Below are 25,861 nucleotides of genomic sequence, written 5' to 3' on the forward strand. Positions count from 1 at the left end.
AAAATATTTTCCTAAGCGTAAGAAATACTTTCCTGAAAACCGCATCAAAATCGGTTCACGCGAGATAATTAGACGCGGGACAAACATACGTACATTCAAGTCAAAATGAGAATCACCTTTTCTTGAAAGCGATTAATCTGCACACACCGTCCGTAACGAACGATTTCGCAACTAACTAACAATATTCTATGTAATGTTATGTTTAAAAAAGTTTTTAGTCTGTATTATTATATATACGTTAATGTTAAATGTATGTATTTCAATCTACATGTCTACACAGTTATGCAATAAATATTTTGAGTTTATAATAAGTAGCAGTTTATAATTAACTAGCGACCCGCCCCGGCTTCGCACGGGTGCAAAATTCGGAAAAAATTATACATATAAACCTTCCTCTTGAATCACTCTACCTGTTACAAAAAACCGCATCAAAATCTGTTGCGTAATTTTAAAGATTTAAGCATACAGACATACAGACTAAAATAGCGACTTTGTTTTATACTATGTAGTGATATTTTACCGCTTCAAAAATATTACTTTATTAAAATAATAGCATATTCACATAACGCGATGGCAAAATACTGCCGTTGTGAATATTTTGCCATCGCAAATACTAAAATAAAAACATGAAACTTAATGTCATATATTTTTTTAAATGTTGTGACTAGTACCGATTGGCAGAAGGACGAACTAGTCAGAACGGAAACACACAAACAAAATAGCATAGATCGATTTGGTATTTATTATGTTTTAATTTTAGTTTCCTCTAAAGAACAAACGACCGAAAAGACGACGTTAACTGTCAACCGATATTATTATATATATAATATAATTTCGGGCCTAAGGCACCTTCACTTCACTTCTGCTTGCTTGTATCGCTTTTATATGTCAATGTCAAATCTATTCGCATAGGTAGGTACTCGCTCGCTCGAAACCAGAAAGCAAGCACGAAACGAATTCAAACGAATTTAACTCTTGCCTTGTTTGCTTTTGCTTGTTCACAACACCATATTCGATCGAGTCCGTAATTTTCTTTGTTTGTTCCCTATAGCAGTCTCATAGATTTCTTGCACATGAGTAAATCCAAAGTATCTGCAGAATGGAAGAAGAGAGTGAAATCGGAGTACATGAGGCTGCGGCAAGTCAAGGTATCTAGTGCAAACAAATCGTTACCATACAACATTTTTACCATTTTGTTCTGCATTATAAAAATCTAATTGTATCATATTCTATAGCGATTCAAGCGAGCAGACGAAGTGAAGGTGGCTTGGGCCCGAAATTTGCGGATAATGTCGGAAGCAATAGAAAACCGGGAGAATGAAACTAGCGAGCGAGGTCGCAGACCTTTCTGGCCCCCGCCGGCGCCGGCGCCTAACCATGAAAGCTTGATGAAGCGGGCTGAGGTGTCTTATACTGATGGTGAGTTCAATATTTACATGAATTCTTATAAGTACACAACTTTTTGTTACAAATAAATCGTGAACAAACATGTAACCTGTTGGCAGATCTAAAGAGAAAAATCTTTATTTGGTGCAAAAAGTAACATTACATTGTTCATAATCATAAAAATAAAAAATGAGAGGATTATGAATATCATGAAATAAATATATTGATAACTGAGTGCCTGGTTGATACATTATTATTGATTGAGTATTCCATTATATGCAATGTATACCATGTAGCAAGAACGGGAGGAGTAAATTAAGCTCCCAAAGAATTAACTGTCAATATCTCAAGTCTCAAGTCTATTATATATGCCAAGCAGCTGAATGTTGCCTGACAACTTTTGGCTCTGTCTACCCTACAAGGGTTAAAAATGTGACTATGTGTATGTAGTATAAATTTTATTCATTCTCATATCATTATCTGACCTATTGCCTGGCCTGTCTGGATTATTGCACTGACTTGCATGCATATGTTTTTGTGCAAATCTATTGTTTTTGAAATAAATGAATAAGAAAAAGAACAATTTGTTAGTAGTTATTACTATTACTAGTTTCTCAATCTATAAGAAAATTTTAATTAACTTCAATCTTGCTATAGAATTGTAACTTTTTACTTGCAAACCACAAAAGTATTAAATTAATTTATATTGAGTATTTAATCGTACTTATCAAATTCAATTTTCATTTCAGCGTCCGGAGTGGTGACAACCCAGCAAGTACCGATCCGCATTTTCAACTCTGTCAACCCGATCCCCACCATGTACACCTGGGCGCCCACTCAGAAGAACTTCATGGTGGAAGACGAGACGGTCCTACACAACATCCCGTACATGGGAGACGAAGTCCTGGACCAGGACGGTACATTCATCGAGGAGCTCATAAAGAACTACGACGGGAAAGTGCATGGTACATCGGCTTCACATCATTCTATTTTGTTTGTGGACCGGGTCTTGTTGCATGAGCCGTTGAGGCTTCAGGGTTATAACCTGTGTACTGTGGAACAAGCCGATTTTGGCTTACGAATTGTCATTTTCTTTCCACAGTTGATTTTACACTTTATGGTCATGGGGTCAAGTCATAAATTTAACTTGCATTATTTTAATGTTTTGTGCTGAACATTTTGTGTCAATTAAGTCACACATTTAAGGGGCTAAGATATTATTTATTACATGATTATCAATTAAACTTAAATGCAAAGCAAGTCTATTAAATAAAGTTGTAAGTATCCAATTAAAAAGGACCATATTCTATTTGTAGTCATCAGAATGCGCATGATCCATTGCATCTTACGATGACTAAGGAAATGAAGTAGTTGCCATATCTCATAACTTTCATTTGAAGGAGATTTCTTTCTGGTCAACATGGGCTCCGTCCACAGGCTGTCACGTTGCCACCAGTATTTCATTGGTGTGTGTGCACATCATCCTTATTTTCCATTTCACATCATTCTTATCCATCTTGTGTTAATATTTCTATCAGTCAATTCAGTCCTCAAAGACGGGCTGTAAGGTTTTGGCATGTTACCATGGGGAAAACTACTAAAGTTAACGTTGTAATCACTTTTTCTCTGAAATTTTAAAAACAATTTTTCTAGATAATTGTTGATCCTCAATTTTATCGAATAAGTAACAGTTTTGCTGAAAAAAGCCAAAAAACCAATTTAATCATTTACTTTGATTTAAAAAAAATCAGATGAATATTGTTTTGGACAATTTTAATTAAGTCCTTACAATTTTCAACTTGCTGGGAATGTCTGCAAGGGTGAGACAAAATTGACTGGACTATTGTGTCAAACTCTAGTAAATTTTTAACTTGAGAATGCATGAGTACTTTACATGATGCATAATTCTATGATGAGAGAAAAGGGTGCCGTGTGGTTCCCGGCACCAATAAAAAAAATTTAATGGGACCACTCTTTCTCTTTCCCGTGGCTGTCGTTAAAGGCGACTTAGGGATAGGCATATAAACTTGGTATTCTTCTTATAAGCAATGGGCTAGCAACCTGTCACTTTTAGTCTCAATTCTTTCATCAAGCCGAACATGGCCTATAAGTCTTTTCTGTTGACTCTGTCTACCCCGCCAGGGATATACACGTGACTATATGTATGAGTGAAAAAAACATTTTCTATTAGCACCCCATAGCTGTGCACTTCATTCGCGCATTGCACAGATCATTCATGCTTCTGTGATCGTTACACAAGTCTGTAGGGATACTAATGGTGTTTGTAAATTAAGTTAAAAAAAATATATTTTATATGTGAAGTTATTTAATGGATGAACATGGTAAATCCAAGATTGAATAATACAATAGTTGGAAATAACTTTAATTTAGCGAAAGTCTAAGTTAAGAGTACCCTAAACCCCGAACTTGCATGAAGAGAGTTACGAATGTGGATGAATCGAAAGAAGTATGCAGGTATCGTGGCGAGTGGAAAGATATAGTTTCTGCCTACCCCTCCGGGAAAGAGGCGTGATTTATGTTGTATATAACATTTTTTATCTAGTTTTATTATAATAAAATACTATGAAAACAACATTAGAGGAAGTGCCTTGTCAGATGCAAAGCAATGCACAGCTTTTTATCACTTTTTAACCACTCAAAATTAAAAAAAAAATTCAAAATTTTTTATTCATTATTATAGGATACTATTATATCGCTTAATAATTGTCGTATGGTTTAACAACTTGGTTGACGTCAAATAAATTACTTAAAAACTAAGTTTACTGCCGCTTCCAAGGCGTCAGTGCAGAAGAAGCGGTAACAAACAAACACTTTCAAATGGTTCTCAGTTTGACCTGTAAGTATGTATGTTTGTCCGCGGCTTTCTCGCCTTTCGCTAAATCAATTTTGATGCGGTTTTCAGGAAGGATTTGTTACAGTTAGGAGAAGGTCTTTAAACTTTAACCGACTTCAACAAAGGAGAATATCGTTTGAAGACAGTTCTCTTTTTAAAATAGCAAAACCAGAGATTGAATAGTATATTAATTATTATTAGTGACACAGTGGATTCCCTGACAGATAGTATAACGTTAATGTGATTTTTTCTGATGCCTGATGACCCTTTTTGTCTGAAAACTAACACAGGTAGCCGAAATCGCTAAAACATTTACATACATACATATGGTCACGTCTATATCCCTTGCGGGGTAGACAGAGCCAACAGTCTTGAAAAGTCTGAATGGCCACATTCACTATTTGGCTTTAAGATAGAATTGAGATTCAAATAGTGACAGGTTGCTAGCCCACCGCCTAAAAAAGAATCCCAGTAAGCCTATCCCTTAGTCGCCTTCTACGACATCCATGGGAAAAAGATGGAGTGGTCCTATTCTTTTTTTGTAATGTTGCCGGGAACCACACGGCACTGCCGGGAACCACACGGCACTGCCGGGAATCACACGGCACTAAAACATTTTATACAACCAAACTCTTATTCTGTTGCAGGCGACAAAGAGGGCGGTTTCATCGACGACCAGCTGTTCGTGGAGCTCGTTCAGGCTCTGACCGCCTTCCAGACCAGGGACGAGGTGGCGGACGAGCGCCGCTCCCGGGACGACACAGATGTCAGTATTTATTTATTTACATCAAAACTCTCACAGAATAGGACCGCTCTATTTCTTTATGATGTCTTAGAAGACTATCTACATACATATTAAACATATCTACATACATACATATAGTCACGTCTATATCCCTTGCGGGGTAGACAGAGCCAACAGTCCCGAAAAGACTAAATGGCCACATTCCAGCATACATATGATCACGTCTATATCCCTTGCGGGGTAGACAGAGCCAACAGTCTTGAAAAGACCGAATGGCCACGTTCAGCTGTTTGGCTTAATGATAGAACTGAGAGTCAAATAGTGACAGGTTGCTAGCCCATCGCCTAAAAAAGAATCCCAAGGTTGTAAGCCTATCCCTTAGTCGCTTTTTACGACATCCATGGGAAAGAGATGGAGTGGTCCTATTCTTTTTTGTATTGGTGTCGGTAACCACACGCACTTAATAAACTCTCACAGAATAGGACCGCTCTATTTGTTTTCGATGTCTTAGAAGACTACATACATATTAAATTACGCCTCTTTCCCGGCGGGGTAGGAAGAGACCACGTCTGTCCATTTGCCACGATATCTGCATACTTCTTTCGCTATGTGATGTCGTAAAATGCGACTAAGGGATAGGCTTACAAACTTGGGATTCTCTTTTAGGCGGTGGGTTGGCAACCTGTCACTGTTTGAATCTCATTTCTGTCATTAAGCTGAACGTGGCTATTCAGTCTTTTCAAGACTATTGGCTCTGTCTACCCCGCAAGGGATATAGACGTGACCATATGCATGTATGTATGTACATGTACTTCTGTACGACTGTGGCGCAAAATGGCTAGCAGCATAATACCAGCGGAACAATTTGAGAGCCTTAATAAGATCTTTTATTTATAGAAAGACAAGGACGCCAACAAGGAGCAGAAAGAGAAGGACAAAGAGGAGAAGGCGGACAATAAACAGTTCCCGATCTTCACCATATTCCAGGCCATCAGCTCGCAGTTCCCAGACAAAGGGACGCCACAGGAGCTCAGGGAGAAGTGAGTACTATATACAGGGTGACATTTATAACAACTGCATCCTTTTAAACATATACTATACCCATGCTTCTGAGCCGTTTGAGCCTATTTTTATTTAAATTAAAAGTCATCATTTTCACATTTAAAAAACCCTTTAAAACTACGTCACACGCTTTATTAACTACAAAAATAAATTAAAACTAAACATGTAAATAAATGTCTGAAAAATAAATTATTTTTCTAGTATCAAGATCAAGTCAAGTATCACAGTGCGAAATGGTTACTAATCGTTTACGCTATCTACTGAACTCCGCATGGCCATAGCGCATTGCGACATTCAACCTAAATTCCATTACATTGAGATCGAAATCCTATCAAATTGCAAGATGGAAAGTTTTATTTTTTTTCGTACTTTCTGAAATATGCACTGATATTTTTCTTTTAACGTTTTTAAATATCCTTTAGATGAGTACACTTAACAGTTAAATTTATGCAGTTGAATTAAAAGTGTGTATGTATGTCACGATGACCTTAACTTCAAGGTAAACTTTAATGTCCTACTCTTTAGTTCCGTGTGGTTTCCGGCACTTTTGAACAGAATTACTCTCTGTCCCATAGATGTAGTAAGTGACTAAGGGATAGGCTAATAAACTTAGGATTCTCCTTGTAGACAAAGGGCAAGCAACCTGTCACTATTTGAATCTTAATACCATCATTTAGCCAACAGCTGAACGTGGCATTTCAGGCTTTAAGACTCTTGGCTTTGCCTCTAGGACAAACATACAAACATATATAGGAGGGGATATACTGGAGGGGTAGGCAGAGACCACATCTTTCCACTCACCACGATCCCTGCACACTTCTTTCGCTTCATCCACATTCATAACTCTCTTCATGCTCTTGTGTAAGCCACACAAGCGCATTGAACAGATTATTGGACTTTTGATAATAATCCACACAAGTACAAAACTTTTATATTGTACACTAGCGACCCGCTCCGGCTTCGCACGGGTGCAAAATTCGGAAAAAATTATACATAAAAACCTTCCTCTTGAATCACTCTACCTGTTACAAAAAACCACATCAAAATCCGTTGCGTAATTTTAAAGATTTAAGCATACAGACAAACAGACTAAAATAGCGACTTTGTTTTATACTATATGTAGTGATAATTTACGATTCTATTAGTACCTTGTGTTAAATTTATGATCTGTTACAATGGGACTGACACGTCTTAAAGACAGAAGTCCCTTAACTAAATAAAGTTTGTTACCGCTTCTTCTGCACTGATGCCTTGGAAGCGGCAGTAAACTTAGTTTTTAATTAATTTATTTGACGTCAACCAAGTTGTTAAACCATACGACAATTATTAAGCGATATAATAGTATCCTATAATAATGAATAAAAAATTTTGAATTTTGAATTTGAATTTAAAGATTTAGTACTAAATAGAAATAAAGATTCTTTGGTTTTCGGGAACGTTGATAAAGTTAAAACCGGACATGACCGCCCCAGATACATCTCGCTGACGGCGGCGCGCGACCCGCACGGGCGGCCGCCCGAGTGCACGCCCAACATCGACGGGCCGCTGGCCGAGTCCGTGTCGCGCGAGCAGACCATGCACTCCTTCCACACGCTCTTCTGCCGGCGCTGCTTCAAGTACGACTGCTTCTTGCACCGTGAGTATATATCTGTCTCTCTCTCTCTCCCTCTCTTTCTCTCTCTCTCTCCCTCTCTCTTTCTCTCTCTCTTTCTCTCTCTCTCTCTCTTTCTCTCTCTCTCTCTTTCTCTCTCTCTCTTTCTTTCTCTCTCTTTCTCTCTCTCTTTCTCTCTCTCTCTCTTTCTCTCTCTCCCTCCCTCACTCCCTCTCTCTTTCTCTCCCTCTCTCTCTCTTTCTCTCCCTCTCTCTCTCTTTCTCTCTCCCTCTCTTTCTCTCTCCCTCTCTCTGTCTCTTTCTCTTTTTAACGTGTTCCCAGTTGCACCCTCCGCCGTTATGCCTCGAAGTCTGGCCTGGCCGACATTTTCCCTTCTACGTTATCCGGTTGACAGCGTCTTCAGTTTTAAGATAATTGGAACGCGTATAATATTTCGAGATGTTAAGCTTGGATCTTTTCCTCAGACAGGCAGGCATCCGCGAGACTTAGACGGATCTGTTACATTTTTTCTGCTATGTTTTCATGTCCTATATTTATATTAACTTTAGCTCGCAATATTGGTACTGGGGGTATTTCCAAAAAAAAAATTCTATTACTCCTAAATTCGTATGTCTTCGTGCTAATTTGCGTCAAAATCGGTACAGTAACTTTTGAGTTTATTCAGTTTTAAGTTTCAATACAAATCAAAGAAATTTTGAGAGAAAATGACATTCTGGTGTAAAATCAGGTCAAGATTGAGGAATAAGAACACTGATATACAAAAATGAATGAATGTTGGTCTCGCAAGAAGTGGAAACAGCTGATCTGATTTTCGGATTACCTACCTAATACTAAATAGTTACAGTTTTATCATAATTTTACCCCTTATATACTTATTATAAATTCCCCAATATTTACATGTGTACTATAAAAGCATATATTTAGGAATTTAGATATAAATTATAACATAACATAGGGCTCACTGTTAAATTGTTTTGTTTGGCTAACAGGAAGCCAGGCAGGTAAGGTCGAAAGACCGGAAATGACGTCATCCCGCCATTTTGTTTTCGCTGTACCATGGCTCACCCATCATTATTTCATCTTCAGTCACTTCTCTTGTGTTTCAATTTTGATGTTACCTCATTTTTCTTAATTCATTAAATTGTCTTTTTGCAACTTTTCGGGCTAGGTATTTTGTTTTTTTTAACCATTCAATAGGTTTCTCCATTAATTCTATTTTCAAAATATTCTTTCTCAATTATTAAACGTTCACCTCAACCGTTGGAAATTTGAAACCAATTTCGTTTTAATTGACAGAGCATGTTGCGAAAATGCGAATAAAACAATTGAAAACACATGAAACTTTATATTATTAGAATAATTCTGTGATATCAATGAATTAACTTAATCACCTAATCAATTCTTAATTTCTAGTAGCATTTATACATATAAACTTTCCTCTTGAATCACTCTACCTACATATTTAAAAAAACTACATTAAAATCCGTTGGGTAGTTTTCAAGATCTAAGCATATGTACTTACATAGGGACAGACGCAGAAAAGCAAGTTTGCTTTATAATGAGTAGTTATTATTTTAGTGAATACCACTAACTAGTTATAGAATGTCTCACATAATCTATATTTTTGTGAACATTCATTTCTACCTATATCTTAATTAATATTTATATTTTTTTTTTGGGTTCTCTTATTGTATTGAGATTATACAATTAAAGCATTAACAATCAGCTTTTTATATATAATTTTCTACATACATACCACATTCCATTTCACGTTAGATTTTTATCATATATTTGTATTTAATACCGCTCGTAAGCAATAATCTCGTAACTGAAAGGTTTTATATTTCTTAAAAACCTGAGAATGTTCTCATTTAAAATGAACTTTGGTAATTCCTAGCTCCATAACATCAACACGTCGATTTCTTAAAAACATATAAGTATGTATATTAATTCTCTCTCTAGTTTTATGTCTAAGACACGTTATCTTATATTGAAGGGAAAAAGTTATTGAATGTCAAAACAAATAATCCAACAAAAAACCTTTCAACTTTACATAACGAGATTATTGGTAACAAGCGGGTTAAGAACATATGATGATCGTTGTGTGTGCGCGCGGCAGGGCTCCAAGCGTGCCACCCCGGCCCGAATCTCACCAAGCGGAAGGGGCCGGACCTCAAGCCGTTCTCGGAGCCCTGCGGCCCGAGTTGTTATATGTTATTGGTGAGTATATGTTTTGAATTAATATGTTTTTCACTCACACGCATACTCTTGGATTAACAGATTTACCGAGGAATCGAAGCTTGGGTTGTTTTTGTTGGAATTACTTCTTTATTCCCTAGTCGCCCCTTAGACTTCCACAAAAAAGAGATGAGTGACGAAGGGCCAATTTTATTCGCATAAATTAATTTCTCTTAATGTTATTTTGCATAAAATTTTTTTCGTAATCGTAATAGGACTGAATCATAATTGCTTTTTAGCCTACCTATAAAGTGACATAATTCACTTTTAGGCTAGGTTAGTTTAGTTATGCTTTGAATAGTTATACGTAAGAATTTTATGCTTAAAAATCATTATGCCACAATACGGTATGCTACATTACATTATGCTAATAGATAGAGATCCGAAGGATGTAATAATATTAACTACCTATCCAGGAAGGAATGCGTGAAAAGTTGGCCCTTGAAAAGGCGGCTGGTGAGGAAGCGGGCAAAGGGAGCAAAGCAATGGACTCTCCCAACGATGCCTCCTCAGAAGACAGCAACGATAGCAATCGGTTTCAGAAAGGTAACAATTTTTGAAAAAAAAAGGCTTTCTAAGGCATTCTAATGGGACCAAAATTCTTTAATAAAAATGATCATTGAAATAAACTTGACCAAAGATGGTCCCAATGATGCGTCCTCAGAAGACAGCAACGATAGTAATCGGTTCGAAAAAGGTAATAATTTTTGAGAAAAAGTCTTTCTTATGGGACCATAATTCTTTAATAAAAATGATAACATTGAAATAAACTTGACCAAAGATGGTCCCAATGATGCGTCCTCAGAAGACAGCAACGATAGTAATCGGTTTCAGAAAGGTAATAATTTTTGAGAAAAAGGCTTTCTTATGGAACCAAAATTCTTTAATAAAAATGATAACATTGAAATAAACTTGACGAAGGATGGTCCCAGTGATGTATCTTCAGAAGATAGTAACGATAGCATTCGTTTTCAGAAAGGTTATTAGCTTTTTATACTATTAATTAAAAATATGACATGGGAGCCCACAGGGGAGTCTAATTGAACCAAAACACTTCCTACTTTAGTTATAACTGATTAATAAGAAGCGGACTCTCCCAATAATGCATACACAAAAGATAGCAACTATAGCAATAGATTTCAGAAATGTCAATCATCTTTAAGAAAAAGATTTGAGGATTCCAATGGGACCAAAAAAGGTAAAAAATTTTAACATTAAAATAAACTAAACCATAGATGATCAGAAGATGCGTGAGTCCGACTTTGCCGGTATTTTTAATAAACATAATTGTAATAATTATAATAAGTAAGGAGAGTGTGGAGGGAAAGGTCGGAGTGGGAAGACCTAGACGAACGTATCTTGATCAAATTAAAGACGTCCTGGTAAAGGGTCAGGTCAAAAGTACCCGAAACCGCCGAGCTTGCATGAAGAGAGTTATGAATGTGGATGAAGCGAAGGAAGTATGCAGAGATCGTGGCAAGTGGAAAGAGGTAGTCTCTGCCTACCGATCCGGGAAAGAGGCGTGATTTTATGTATGTATGTATAATTGTAATTTCGCAGGCAGCAACAGCAACTCCAGCAACAGCAACTGGAGCAACACCGGCATCAAGCCCGTTGGAGACGGCGACGCCGCATACAACGCGCTCGGTGAGCGAGTTCTCTTTCAAAAGATACCGCTGACTAAGGGATACGCTTATTAATAAACTCTCTGACTTTAGAACAGAAGCTCGAATCGTTGTCAAAGAATTGTCGTGGTGCCGGAAACCATTACCGGCACATTATTCACGAATTTAGTTTAAAATAAATTTATTTTTTTATAATTGAAACACTCTTTCCCATGGATATTGTAAAAGTCGAGTACGTGATTGGATTATAATCATGGGATTCCTCTTGTAGGCGATGGGTTAAAAACCTGACAATATTTGAAGCTCGATTCCATCAGTTAGCCATGCAGGTGAAGGGTCTTTCAGTCTTTTTATGACTCCGCTTTGCTTTGTGACAATAGGCAGATTTTAATTAATATATACATTAATATCTTAATTTGTAATAAATGTGGTTCCCGGCACCAATATACAAAAGAATAGGACCACTCCATCTCATTACCATGGATGTCGTTAAAGGTGACTGAGGGATAGGCTTATAATCTTGGGATTCTTGTTAAAGCCGATGGGCTACCACTATTTGAATCTCAATTCTATCATGAAATCTAACAGCTGAACGTGGCCTATCAGACTTTTGGAGTCTGTTCGCTCTGTCTAGCCCGCAATGGATATAAACGTGATTTTATGTATGTATATATTTGTCACATTTAACCGTTGGCGACATTAACGTTAAATGTTACAAATGGTTTAATTTTCGAACGAACGCACGAATCTGTTAGATTCGGGCGGTACGCTTAGAGCAAATACATTTATTCTAACGTAGAAAACTGTCCCACATATTAATTGTATAAGTTTTTGAATGTTGCAAATGTCTCCAGGTTTAACCGAGATATTTTCAAACGAACTCACGAATCTGTTCGATTCGTGCGGTACGCTTAGAGCAAATACATTCATTCTAATGTAGAAAACTGTCCCACATATTAATTGTTTAAGTTTTTGAATGTTGCAAATGTCTCCAGGTTTAACCGAGATATTTTCAAACGAACTCACGAATCTGTTCGATTCGGGCGGTACGCTTAGAGCAAATACATTCATTCTAATGTAGAAAACTGTCCCACATATTAATTGTTTAAGTTTTTGAATGTTGCAAATGTCTCCAGGTTTAACCGAGATATTTTCAAACGAACTCACGAATCTGTTCGATTCGGGGGGTACGCTTAGAGCAAATACATTCATTCTAACGTAGAAAACTGTCCCACATATTAATTGTATAAGTTTTTGAATGTTGCAAATGTCTCCAGGTTTAACCGTGGGCGATATTGACGCAGAATGGACCGGCTCGGACCAATCTCTGTTTAGAGCGCTCCACAAGGTTTTCTTCTCAAACTACTGCGCCATCGCTCAAGTGATGCTGTCCAAGACTTGTCAACAGGTATTGTTCATTACCAGCTAACAGATTTAGCACCACTTACTTATTTAGACTTTTGTAAATGGCGCTAAAGTCGTCGCTTTTTTTAGGTGGCGTTTTATTGATTGCTTTTTATAGGAGGCCTTTTTTGTGCGTGTCGTTAAATTCGTCGCTTTTTGCACATGGCGCTATTTCGGCTGAAGCTGGGGGTAAAGGGTAGTTAATATATTAATTACCGCCGAGCTTGCATGAAGAGAGTTATGAATGTGAAGCGAAGGAAATATGCAGAGATCGTGGCAAGTGGAAAGAGGTAGTCTCTGCCTACCCCTCCGGGAAAGAGGCGTGATTTTATGTATGTATGTATGTATATATTAATGACTAGCTGTGCCCGCGACTACGCCCGCGTAGATGGTTATTTTGGGCATCATTGAAGCCCTCAAGGGTAATTTCCCCGTTTTTTTCTCATTTTCCATTATTTCTTCGCTCCTAATAGTTGCAGCGTGATGTTATATAGCCTTAAGCCTTCCTTGATAAATGCTCTATTCAACACAAAGAATTAGAATTTTTCAATTCGAACCAGCAGTTCCTGAGATCAGCGCGTTCAAACAAACAAACATACAAACTCTTCAGCTATATAAGATATATGTACAATGTACATTATTCCGACGCCTTCAAAAGTAGAATATGTGTTAACAGAAACTGTGCTTGAATACTTGAGACCTTTGTATATTGTGAACATATTCAAGGAATAAATAAATGATCAAATGATTAATATTAGTATAGATAGATATAATCTTTATGGTCAAGGTATACACGTACTGGATCAACACCGGCCAAGAAGAGTGCCGCGTGGAAGCGGAGCTGACTCCGCCGAGGAAGAAGAAGAAGAAGCACCGCCTGTGGTCCGTCCACTGTCGCAAGATTCAACTGAAGAAGGACTCCGCTTCGCACCACGTGTGAGTCACAATTGATAGATAATTCATTTATTTGATTTGCTGCACACGGTTTACAATTTCATAATTCATTGACTGTACATACATACACAAACATAGCTTGTTCTCTGTTTTGCTGTTATTGATATTGTCCACTCCATAGTACAACGTAAGCCCCATTATGATGCGTTATTTTTGGTCCTGTGTGTCCTGTTTCCAACAGGTATGTCGGCTTCTGATTTAGTACTTTATAAACATTCATTACAGTAAATGTATAGTGATAACGCCTTTTTTCAAAGACAGTAGACCAGAGTCGTCGTTAGACCTGCCACGATCTGTGAATAATTTTTAAACAAGATAGTCGGTTTGAAGACTCTAACTTTTCTCTGAAAAGGTTTGAATTTGGTCTAGTTGCGTTCAAAATTTCGTATAGGTCTCCTTCCTCTTCCAACTTTATTTATGTATCAAAAGAACAAAGATAATTTAAAAATAAATATATTGTTTTAGTAAAAACCGAAACTATATTACAGATGGACATTGAATAAAGTTTGGTGTCCCCCAAGGTAGTTTATTTGGGCCTCTACTCTTCATTATTCGGTAATATTACACTGATAATAAGATCAAAATGAAGTATAAACTAAATAAAATTATTCCAGCTATAACTACACGCCGTGCGATCACCCCAACCAGCCGTGCGACAGCATGTGCCCGTGTCTTCAGTCGCAGAACTTCTGCGAGAAGTTCTGCCAATGCAGCAGCGACTGTGAGTACTGTTCCTGTACTTTTTAGCATCACGATGGCCTCTGTGGCGCAGCGGAAGTGCGGTTGTCTGTGACACAGTAGGGCACGGGTTCGAATCCTGGCCAGGACCTGATGAAAAACGAGCCCTCTGTGATTGGCCTGGGTCTTCGACGTTTATTTATTTGTATTTGTTAAAATATAGTATCGTTGAGTTTTAATCTCGTAACAGAAGTCTCGAACTTAGGAATATAACGCAATCTGTGTAGTCTGTCCCGTACATTTATTGCAACATGTTTAGAGCTATTTTCGAACGAACTTGCGAATCTGTTGGTTTCGGGCGGGATGCTAACCGCAAATACATTCATTCTAATGTGGAAAACTGTCTGCCTGTAAATAGTAAACATTTTTCGAAAACACATAGTATACATTTTTCGAAGGCCTGAAGAGAGCTTTGTTATGGACGTCAATGAATTAATTAAACACTTTGTTCTTCATCTAGGAATTTTTCGTCGAGCACAAAACGGGCAACGCTTACCAATCTGGCTGTTCAACCTGCTTGTGATATCTCCTCTTTCTGTATAAATGAAATGTCCACTGATGAAGCAATAAATTTAATTAAGTCTTAAGTCAAGGACAGTACGGAATGATATGATTGAACCGATAGCGGAATTGATTGCCCCTTTATATTATACAAATCATAAACAGTTCTATATCATCCTAAATCTAATCTATATCATCGCTCATATAATTCCTCTTCGTTAAAGAAATTCTATTAGGACACTTAATTCATCTCATTTACCTCCTATTACAATTTCGTCTGCGCTGTCAAAATCTTGGAATATCATGTTCATCGACAATTTAATGCACTCTTTTGACGTTATATTATTTTAAGATCCTTTCAATCAGGTTTCAAATGTGGCCATGGTACTACTACGGCAGCTCTAGTGTAAATTACTGATGACATACTTTTTAGTATTTGTAATAAAAAGCTCACCGTAGTTGTTTTTCTGGATTTTTCTAATGCTTTTCATATAGTCGATTTCAATGTTTTGGTTGAAATTTTACGAACTTTAAATTTTTCCTCAAATACCGTCTGCTGGTTTCCATCTGACCTAACTGGACGTAGACAATGTGTAAAATTGAACGATTGTTTCTCAGATTGGTGTGATCTAATGGCTGGTGTTCCGCAGGGTGGCATTCTTTCTCTGGTTCTGTTTTCGTCTTTTTCCTCTGATTTGATCTTTATGCCGATGATCTGCTTACCTATGCGTCTGCAAGCTTAGATGATATTCATGATGTTTTAAGTACCATAAATTTGGATTTGGAGAGGATGTCAGATTTATCAAGCCGTTTCGGTTTTTCGATTAACGCTGCCAAGCCACAAGCCATTGGCAAATGTGATGGTTCATGATTTGGTTCTGAATAATAATATCATTCCTTTATCAACCAAAGTTCGATCTGGGTATGATCACGGGCCAGAGTCTTTCGTGGTTTCCCTATATATATATATATGGAACAAATTGCAGGTCAGAACCGGTTCCCCGGCTGCCGCTGCAAGGCGCAGTGCAACACGAAGCAGTGCCCGTGCTACCTCGGCGTGCGCGAGTGCGACCCCGACCTGTGCGCGGCGTGCGGCGCGGCCGGCTGCAGGAACGTCAGCGTGCAGAGGTGGGCACACTCTATACACACACACACACACACACGGCCTGTGGGGCCGGCTGCAGGAACGTCAGCGTGCAGAGGTGGGCACACTCTATACACACACACACACACACACGGCCTGTGGGGCCGGCTGCAGGAACGTCAGCGTGCAGAGGTGGGCACACTCTATACACACACACACACACACGGCCTGTGGGGCCGGCTGCAGGAACGTCAGCGTGCAGAGGTGGGCACACTCTATACACACACACACACACACGGCCTGTGGGGCCGGCTGCAGGAACGTCAGCGTGCAGAGGTGGGCACACTCTATACACACACACACACACACGGCCTGTGGGGCCGGCTGCAGGAACGTCAGCGTGCAGAGGTGGGCACACTCTATACACACACACACACACACACACACGGCCTGTGGGGCCGGCTGCAGGAACGTCAGCGTGCAGAGGTGGGCACACTCTATACACACACACACACACACACGGCCTGTGGGGCCGGCTGCAGGAACGTCAGCGTGCAGAGGTGGGCACACTCTATACACACACACACACACACACGGCCTGTGGGGCCGGCTGCAGGAACGTCAGCGTGCAGAGGTGGGCACACTCTATACACACACACACACACACACGGCCTGTGGGGCCGGCTGCAGGAACGTCAGCGTGCAGAGGTGGGCACACTCTATACACACACACACAAACACACGGCCTGTGGGGCCGGCTGCAGGAACGTCAGCGTGCAGAGGTGGGCACACTCTATACACACACACACACACACACGGCCTGTGGGGCCGGCTGCAGGAACGTCAGCGTGCAGAGGTGGGCACACTCTATACACACACACACACACACACACGGCCTGTGGGGCCGGCTGCAGGAACGTCAGCGTGCAGAGGTGGGCACACTCTATACACACACACACACACACACGGCCTGTGGGGCCGGCTGCAGGAACGTCAGCGTGCAGAGGTGGGCACACTCTATACACACACACACACACACGGCCTGTGGGGCCGGCTGCAGGAACGTCAGCGTGCAGAGGTGGGCACACTCTATACACACACACACACACACACGGCCTGTGGGGCCGGCTGCAGGAACGTCAGCGTGCAGAGGTGGGCACACTCTATACACACACACACACACACACACGGCCTGTGGGGCCGGCTGCAGGAACGTCAGCGTGCAGAGGTGGGCACACTCTATACACACACACACACACACACGGCCTGTGGGGCCGGCTGCAGGAACGTCAGCGTGCAGAGGTGGGCACACTCTATACACACACACACACACACGGCCTGTGGGGCCGGCTGCAGGAACGTCAGCGTGCAGAGGTGGGCACACTCTATACACACACACACACACACACGGCCTGTGGGGCCGGCTGCAGGAACGTCAGCGTGCAGAGGTGGGCACACTCTATACACACACACACACACACACGGCCTGTGGGGCCGGCTGCAGGAACGTCAGCGTGCAGAGGTGGGCACACTCTATACACACACACACACACACACGGCCTGTGGGGCCGGCTGCAGGAACGTCAGCGTGCAGAGGTGGGCACACTCTATACACACACACACACACACACACACGGCCTGTGGGGCCGGCTGCAGGAACGTCAGCGTGCAGAGGTGGGCACACTCTATACACACACACACACACACGGCCTGTGGGGCCGGCTGCAGGAACGTCAGCGTGCAGAGGTGGGCACACTCTATACACACACACACACACACACGGCCTGTGGGGCCGGCTGCAGGAACGTCAGCGTGCAGAGGTGGGCACACTCTATACACACACACACACACACACACGGCCTGTGGGGCCGGCTGCAGGAACGTCAGCGTGCAGAGGTGGGCACACTCTATACACACACACACACACACACGGCCTGTGGGGCCGGCTGCAGGAACGTCAGCGTGCAGAGGTGGGCACACTCTATACACACACACACACACACACGGCCTGTGGGGCCGGCTGCAGGAACGTCAGCGTGCAGAGGTGGGCACACTCTATACACACACACACACACACACACACGGCCTGTGGGGCCGGCTGCAGGAACGTCAGCGTGCAGAGGTGGGCACACTCTATACACACACACACACACACACGGCCTGTGGGGCCGGCTGCAGGAACGTCAGCGTGCAGAGGTGGGCACACTCTATACACACACACACACACACGGCCTGTGGGGCCGGCTGCAGGAACGTCAGCGTGCAGAGGTGGGCACACTCTATACACACACACACACACACACGGCCTGTGGGGCCGGCTGCAGGAACGTCAGCGTGCAGAGGTGGGCACACTCTATACACACACACACACACACACGGCCTGTGGGGCCGGCTGCAGGAACGTCAGCGTGCAGAGGTGGGCACACTCTATACACACACACACACACACACGGCCTGTGGGGCCGGCTGCAGGAACGTCAGCGTGCAGAGGTGGGCACACTCTATACACACACACACACACACACACACACGGCCTGTGGGGCCGGCTGCAGGAACGTCAGCGTGCAGAGGTGGGCACACTCTATACACACACACACACACACACGGCCTGTGGGGCCGGCTGCAGGAACGTCAGCGTGCAGAGGTGGGCACACTCTATACACACACACACACACACACGGCCTGTGGGGCCGGCTGCAGGAACGTCAGCGTGCAGAGGTGGGCACACTCTATACACACACACACACACACACGGCCTGTGGGGCCGGCTGCAGGAACGTCAGCGTGCAGAGGTGGGCACACTCTATACACACACACACACACACACACACGGCCTGTGGGGCCGGCTGCAGGAACGTCAGCGTGCAGAGGTGGGCACACTCTATACACACACACACACACACACGGCCTGTGGGGCCGGCTGCAGGAACGTCAGCGTGCAGAGGTGGGCACACTCTATACACACACACACACACACACGGCCTGTGGGGCCGGCTGCAGGAACGTCAGCGTGCAGAGGTGGGCACACTCTATACACACACACACACACACACGGCCTGTGGGGCCGGCTGCAGGAACGTCAGCGTGCAGAGGTGGGCACACTCTATACACACACACACACACACACGGCCTGTGGGGCCGGCTGCAGGAACGTCAGCGTGCAGAGGTGGGCACACTCTATACACACACACACACACACACACACGGCCTGTGGGGCCGGCTGCAGGAACGTCAGCGTGCAGAGGTGGGCACACTCTATACACACACACACGGCCTGTGGGGCCGGCTGCAGGAACGTCAGCGTGCAGAGGTGGGCACACTCTATACACACACACACACACACACGGCCTGTGGGGCCGGCTGCAGGAACGTCAGCGTGCAGAGGTGGGCACACTCTATACACACACACACACACACACGGCCTGTGGGGCCGGCTGCAGGAACGTCAGCGTGCAGAGGTGGGCACACTCTATACACACACACACACACACACGGCCTGTGGGGCCGGCTGCAGGAACGTCAGCGTGCAGAGGTGGGCACACTCTATACACACACACACACACACACGGCCTGTGGGGCCGGCTGCAGGAACGTCAGCGTGCAGAGGTGGGCACACTCTATACACACACACACACACACACGGCCTGTGGGGCCGGCTGCAGGAACGTCAGCGTGCAGAGGTGGGCACACTCTATACACACACACACACACACGGCCTGTGGGGCCGGCTGCAGGAACGTCAGCGTGCAGAGGTGGGCACACTCTATACACACACACACACACACACGGCCTGTGGGGCCGGCTGCAGGAACGTCAGCGTGCAGAGGTGGGCACACTATACACACACACACACACACACGGCCTGTGGGGCCGGCTGCAGGAACGTCAGCGTGCAGAGGTGGGCACACTCTATACACACACACACACACACACGGCCTGTGGGGCCGGCTGCAGGAACGTCAGCGTGCAGAGGTGGGCACACTCTATACACACACACACACACACACGGCCTGTGGGGCCGGCTGCAGGAACGTCAGCGTGCAGAGGTGGGCACACTCTATACACACACACACACACACACGGCCTGTGGGGCCGGCTGCAGGAACGTCAGCGTGCAGAGGTGGGCACACTCTATACACACACACACACACACACACACGGCCTGTGGGGCCGGCTGCAGGAACGTCAGCGTGCAGAGGTGGGCACACTCTATACACACACACACACACACACGGCCTGTGGGGCCGGCTGCAGGAACGTCAGCGTGCAGAGGTGGGCACACTCTATACACACACACACACACGGCCTGTGGGGCCGGCTGCAGGAACGTCAGCGTGCAGAGGTGGGCACACTCTATACACACACACACACACACACGGCCTGTGGGGCCGGCTGCAGGAACGTCAGCGTGCAGAGGTGGGCACACTCTATACACACACACACACACACGGCCTGTGGGGCCGGCTGCAGGAACGTCAGCGTGCAGAGGTGGGCACACTCTATACACACACACACACACACGGCCTGTGGGGCCGGCTGCAGGAACGTCAGCGTGCAGAGGTGGGCACACTATACACACACACACACACACACGGCCTGTGGGGCCGGCTGCAGGAACGTCAGCGTGCAGAGGTGGGCACACTCTATACACACACACACACACACACGGCCTGTGGGGCCGGCTGCAGGAACGTCAGCGTGCAGAGGTGGGCACACTCTATACACACACACACACACACACGGCCTGTGGGGCCGGCTGCAGGAACGTCAGCGTGCAGAGGTGGGCACACTCTATACACACACACACACACACACGGCCTGTGGGGCCGGCTGCAGGAACGTCAGCGTGCAGAGGTGGGCACACTCTATACACACACACACACACACACGGCCTGTGGGGCCGGCTGCAGGAACGTCAGCGTGCAGAGGTGGGCACACTCTATACACACACACACACACACGGCCTGTGGGGCCGGCTGCAGGAACGTCAGCGTGCAGAGGTGGGCACACTCTATACACACACACACACACACACGGCCTGTGGGGCCGGCTGCAGGAACGTCAGCGTGCAGAGGTGGGCACACTATACACACACACACACACACACGGCCTGTGGGGCCGGCTGCAGGAACGTCAGCGTGCAGAGGTGGGCACACTCTATACACACACACACACACACGGCCTGTGGGGCCGGCTGCAGGAACGTCAGCGTGCAGAGGTGGGCACACTCTATACACACACACACACACACGGCCTGTGGGGCCGGCTGCAGGAACGTCAGCGTGCAGAGGTGGGCACACTCTATACACACACACACACACACACGGCCTGTGGGGCCGGCTGCAGGAACGTCAGCGTGCAGAGGTGGGCACACTCTATACACACACACACACACACACGGCCTGTGGGGCCGGCTGCAGGAACGTCAGCGTGCAGAGGTGGGCACACTCTATACACACACACACACACACACACGGCCTGTGGGGCCGGCTGCAGGAACGTCAGCGTGCAGAGGTGGGCACACTCTATACACACACACACACACACACGGCCTGTGGGGCCGGCTGCAGGAACGTCAGCGTGCAGAGGTGGGCACACTCTATACACACACACACACACACGGCCTGTGGGGCCGGCTGCAGGAACGTCAGCGTGCAGAGGTGGGCACACTCTATACACACACACACACACACACGGCCTGTGGGGCCGGCTGCAGGAACGTCAGCGTGCAGAGGTGGGCACACTCTATACACACACACACACACACACGGCCTGTGGGGCCGGCTGCAGGAACGTCAGCGTGCAGAGGTGGGCACACTCTATACACACACACACACACACGGCCTGTGGGGCCGGCTGCAGGAACGTCAGCGTGCAGAGGTGGGCACACTCTATACACACACACACACACACACACACGGCCTGTGGGGCCGGCTGCAGGAACGTCAGCGTGCAGAGGTGGGCACACTCTATACACACACACACACACACACACACGGCCTGTGGGGCCGGCTGCAGGAACGTCAGCGTGCAGAGGTGGGCACACTCTATACACACACACACACACACGGCCTGTGGGGCCGGCTGCAGGAACGTCAGCGTGCAGAGGTGGGCACACTCTATACACACACACACACACACACACACGGCCTGTGGGGCCGGCTGCAGGAACGTCAGCGTGCAGAGGTGGGCACACTCTATACACACACACACACACACACGGCCTGTGGGGCCGGCTGCAGGAACGTCAGCGTGCAGAGGTGGGCACACTCTATACACACACACACACACACACACACGGCCTGTGGGGCCGGCTGCAGGAACGTCAGCGTGCAGAGGTGGGCACACTCTATACACACACACACACACACGGCCTGTGGGGCCGGCTGCAGGAACGTCAGCGTGCAGAGGTCGGATATGGCACTCTACATCACTCACTCACTACACTCTATACACCAATATAAAGTGCCACAACACATCATGACATCACTCACTACACCAATAAAAAGTGCCATTTGAATACTGCCGTGTGGTACACGGTACCAACGCAATAAGGAATAGGACCACCCCATCTCTTTCCTATGGATGTCGATGTCGTAAGCCGAATAGCTGAGCGTGGCCTATCAGTCTTTTCAAGACTGTTGGCTCTGTCTACCCCGCAAGGGATATAGACGTGACCATATGTATGTATGTATTTAATTACTTCAAAATGTGTTAGACAAAAAAAACAATTTTTTTTTTCAATTCGATAAAATGACCACAGGATGTATCGATTGTAATAATAAATCGCATCGGTAACATGATAATACAACACTGAATGAGCTGTCAACATTAAAATTAAGTGTTGTTTCCAACACTTATTTTTAAGTAACATGATAATACAACACTGAATGAGCTGTCAACATTAAAATTAAATGTTGTTTCCAACACTTAATTTTAATCTTTTCAGATACAATATTTTTAATCATATTCCAGGGGTCTACACAAGCACCTTCTATTAGCGCCGAGCGACGTCGCCGGCTGGGGGATCTTCCTGAAGGAGGCCGCTCACAAGAACGAGTTCATCTCGGAGTACTGCGGCGAGATCATATCTCAGGACGAGGCCGACAGGAGGGGGAAGGTCTACGACAAGTATATGTGCAGTTTCCTCTTCAATCTCAATAATGGTGAGTGAGAATTGCGAATTAATTAATGAATCTCTGCCTACCGGAGGGGTAGAAAAGAGGCGTGATTTTATGTATGTATGTAAGAATTGATGGTAATATTGGGATTTTTCTGTTAAGAAATGATAGCAACCTGTCACTATTTGAAATTAAATAACATCATTAATAGACGGCCTCTGTGGCGCAGCAGTAGTGCGCTTGTCTTGACACAGTAGGTTCTGGATTCGAATCCCGGCCAGAGCCATGATGAGAAATCAACTTTTTCTGATTGGCCTTTGGAGGTGTATCTATAAAAAGTACTTATTATAAAATATAGTATAGTTGAGCTACTATTTCGTAACTCAAGTCTCGAACTTACTTCGAGGCTAACTCAATTTGCGTCATTTGTCCCGAATACATTTATTTAGGTATATTAAGCTAAACAGCTGGATGTAACCCTTCAATCCTTTCAGTAATTTCTAACCGTTTATTCAATCATAATTTTCCCTCGTTGGTGATGAAACAACTCCACTATAATAAAAGTGTATTGATATGCCCGGGAATGGGTTTTGGCAGGAGAACAACATAACATGAAGAGAGTTATGAATGTGGATGAAGCGAAGGAAGTATGCAGAGATCGTGGCAAGTGGAAAGAGGTAGTCCCTGTCTACACCTCCGGGACAGAGGCGTGATTTTATGTATGTATGTATGTATAACAACATAACATCGACTTCTCCAAAGGGCCTCTACGTGTTGGATTTATATCCCCACGCGAGCCTCTCAAAAATCCGGGGTGTATAGACCCGTGAAATCCAAGATGAGAGAAACATAAAAATCTTTATTTATTTTCCAGATTTCGTGGTGGACGCCACCCGCAAAGGCAACAAGATCCGGTTCGCGAACCACTCCATCAACCCGAACTGCTACGCCAAGGTGATGATGGTGAACGGAGACCACCGCATCGGCATCTTCGCCAAGAGAGCTATACAACCCGGAGAGGAACTGTTCTTCGACTACAGGTGGGCCGTATGCTTGGTTTGCGGTGTAAAAATCAACAGGTCGCTTAGTCATATCCGGCTCGAAGGGACCAAATCTTTGGACTTTTTGTTCATTGGAATCTTAGTGAAGTGAAAAGCCGCCTTAAATCTCTATAAATGCCAATTTGAGTTGTCTAAGCTATAACTAATAACAATTTCTTAGCAAGCTATATAAGTACATACTACAAAGTTTCATGTAAATCCGTTCCGCACTTTTCTCGTAAAAGGGTAACAAACACGCACACACATTCTTACAAACTTTAGCATTTATAGGATAGTAATGTTAAAATTCTATTGTTTTTCTAGATACGGGCCAACTGAGCAGCTGAAATTTGTTGGTATCGAGCGGGAGATGGAATTCTTATGAGAGCAACCCAAACTGTGATGTGGTCCGGAATGATCCAGAGACTACTCTTTTGATGGACTTTCTACCATCAGCATAGATATAATCACGTCTTTACCCCTTACGGGGTAGAGAGAGCCAACTGTATGGCTTTAAGATGGATAACTACTTACATACATACATAAAATCACGCCTCTTTCCCGGAGGGGTAGGCAGAGACTACCTCTTTCCACTTGCCACGATCTCTGCATATTTCCTTCGTTATTTCATAACTACTTACTACGATGAAATTTGCCTTAAAAATTGCTACAATACATTATTCCAAAATAACTATCGTTCCTTATAAGCGTTAATCGCTGTCACATCCTCACCCCTCTGGGGAGGATCCCTGGGTGCATAATTATAGGATTAGGTAAGTCACGTTTTTACACGAAGCGATGAATGTGCTAATTCCCTTAGTCGCCATTTATGACATGGACAATGGATAGAGGTGGAGTTGTCTCATTCTAAAATATCGGGCCTTAACTAAGTAAATTCTTTTCAGTCTTATTAATTTTAAGCTTAAATTGTGATAATTAACGTGGTTGGATGAATCTGATTTTATAATATCTAGTTTAGTCAATTTATTGGAAGTATTTAAAGAAGTAAGCATTTATAAGACGGTAATTTGTTACATGATGTTCAGTATCTTGAATACATACATACATATAATCAAGTCTTTATGCCTTACCACCCACACGGGGACTTTTGGCATGACAATTATCCAGTTATGTAGTTTCTTGAATGCCGTAGCTAGTAAAAGGCTGTAATTAATAAAATGGACTGAATCAATGTAATTGGAACATTCGGTAGGTAGTTGTTTATGCTATTATATATTGTATAAGGTTTCAATGTATTTTTCAATAAAGTTTTGTATGCAATACAATTGGTTTTTTGTTTAAAAGTTATGAAATGCATTATGTTACCCCTCCAGGGTTTAGTCCCTGTTGCATCCTCACCACTCTGAAGAAGAGTCCGAGATATGCCTTTGACCATGGAACCTAGATTGGGTGTGTCAGGTTTTTGGGTCATTCCCGTTCGTCCCACCAAGAATGATGGTGGGATGGTGGTAACCCATAATTTTGGGATGGGTAGTA

The 25,861-nt window shown here is 43.9% G+C and overlaps 1 protein-coding gene across 2 annotated transcripts; it reads left to right on the forward strand.

Annotated features, from left to right (window-relative positions):
• The first annotated feature begins 946 nt into the window (after window positions 1–946).
• On the forward strand, window positions 947–25,650 carry LOC106133305 (histone-lysine N-methyltransferase E(z)). 2 transcript variants are annotated; one of them, XM_060946555.1, is made up of 16 exons: window positions 947–1,148; window positions 1,236–1,419; window positions 2,136–2,351; window positions 4,888–5,006; window positions 5,883–6,025; window positions 7,520–7,683; window positions 9,779–9,879; window positions 10,314–10,443; window positions 11,458–11,544; window positions 12,800–12,930; window positions 13,714–13,862; window positions 14,495–14,601; window positions 16,106–16,247; window positions 23,179–23,369; window positions 24,199–24,364; window positions 24,689–25,650. In XM_060946555.1, exons 1-16 carry the CDS (start codon window positions 1,074–1,076, stop codon window positions 24,747–24,749), a joined length of 2,166 nt encoding a protein of 721 aa, XP_060802538.1. In that variant the 5' UTR covers window positions 947–1,073; the 3' UTR covers window positions 24,750–25,650. The 2 variants fall into 2 exon arrangements, with proteins under 2 accessions (XP_060802538.1, XP_060802539.1); XM_060946556.1 differs by having other exon boundaries at window positions 2,136–2,303.
• Window positions 25,651–25,861: the final 211 nt, after the last annotated feature.

This window comes from Amyelois transitella, chromosome 11, assembly GCF_032362555.1.
Source record: "Amyelois transitella isolate CPQ chromosome 11, ilAmyTran1.1, whole genome shotgun sequence".
Lineage (NCBI taxonomy): Eukaryota > Metazoa > Arthropoda > Insecta > Lepidoptera > Pyralidae > Amyelois > Amyelois transitella.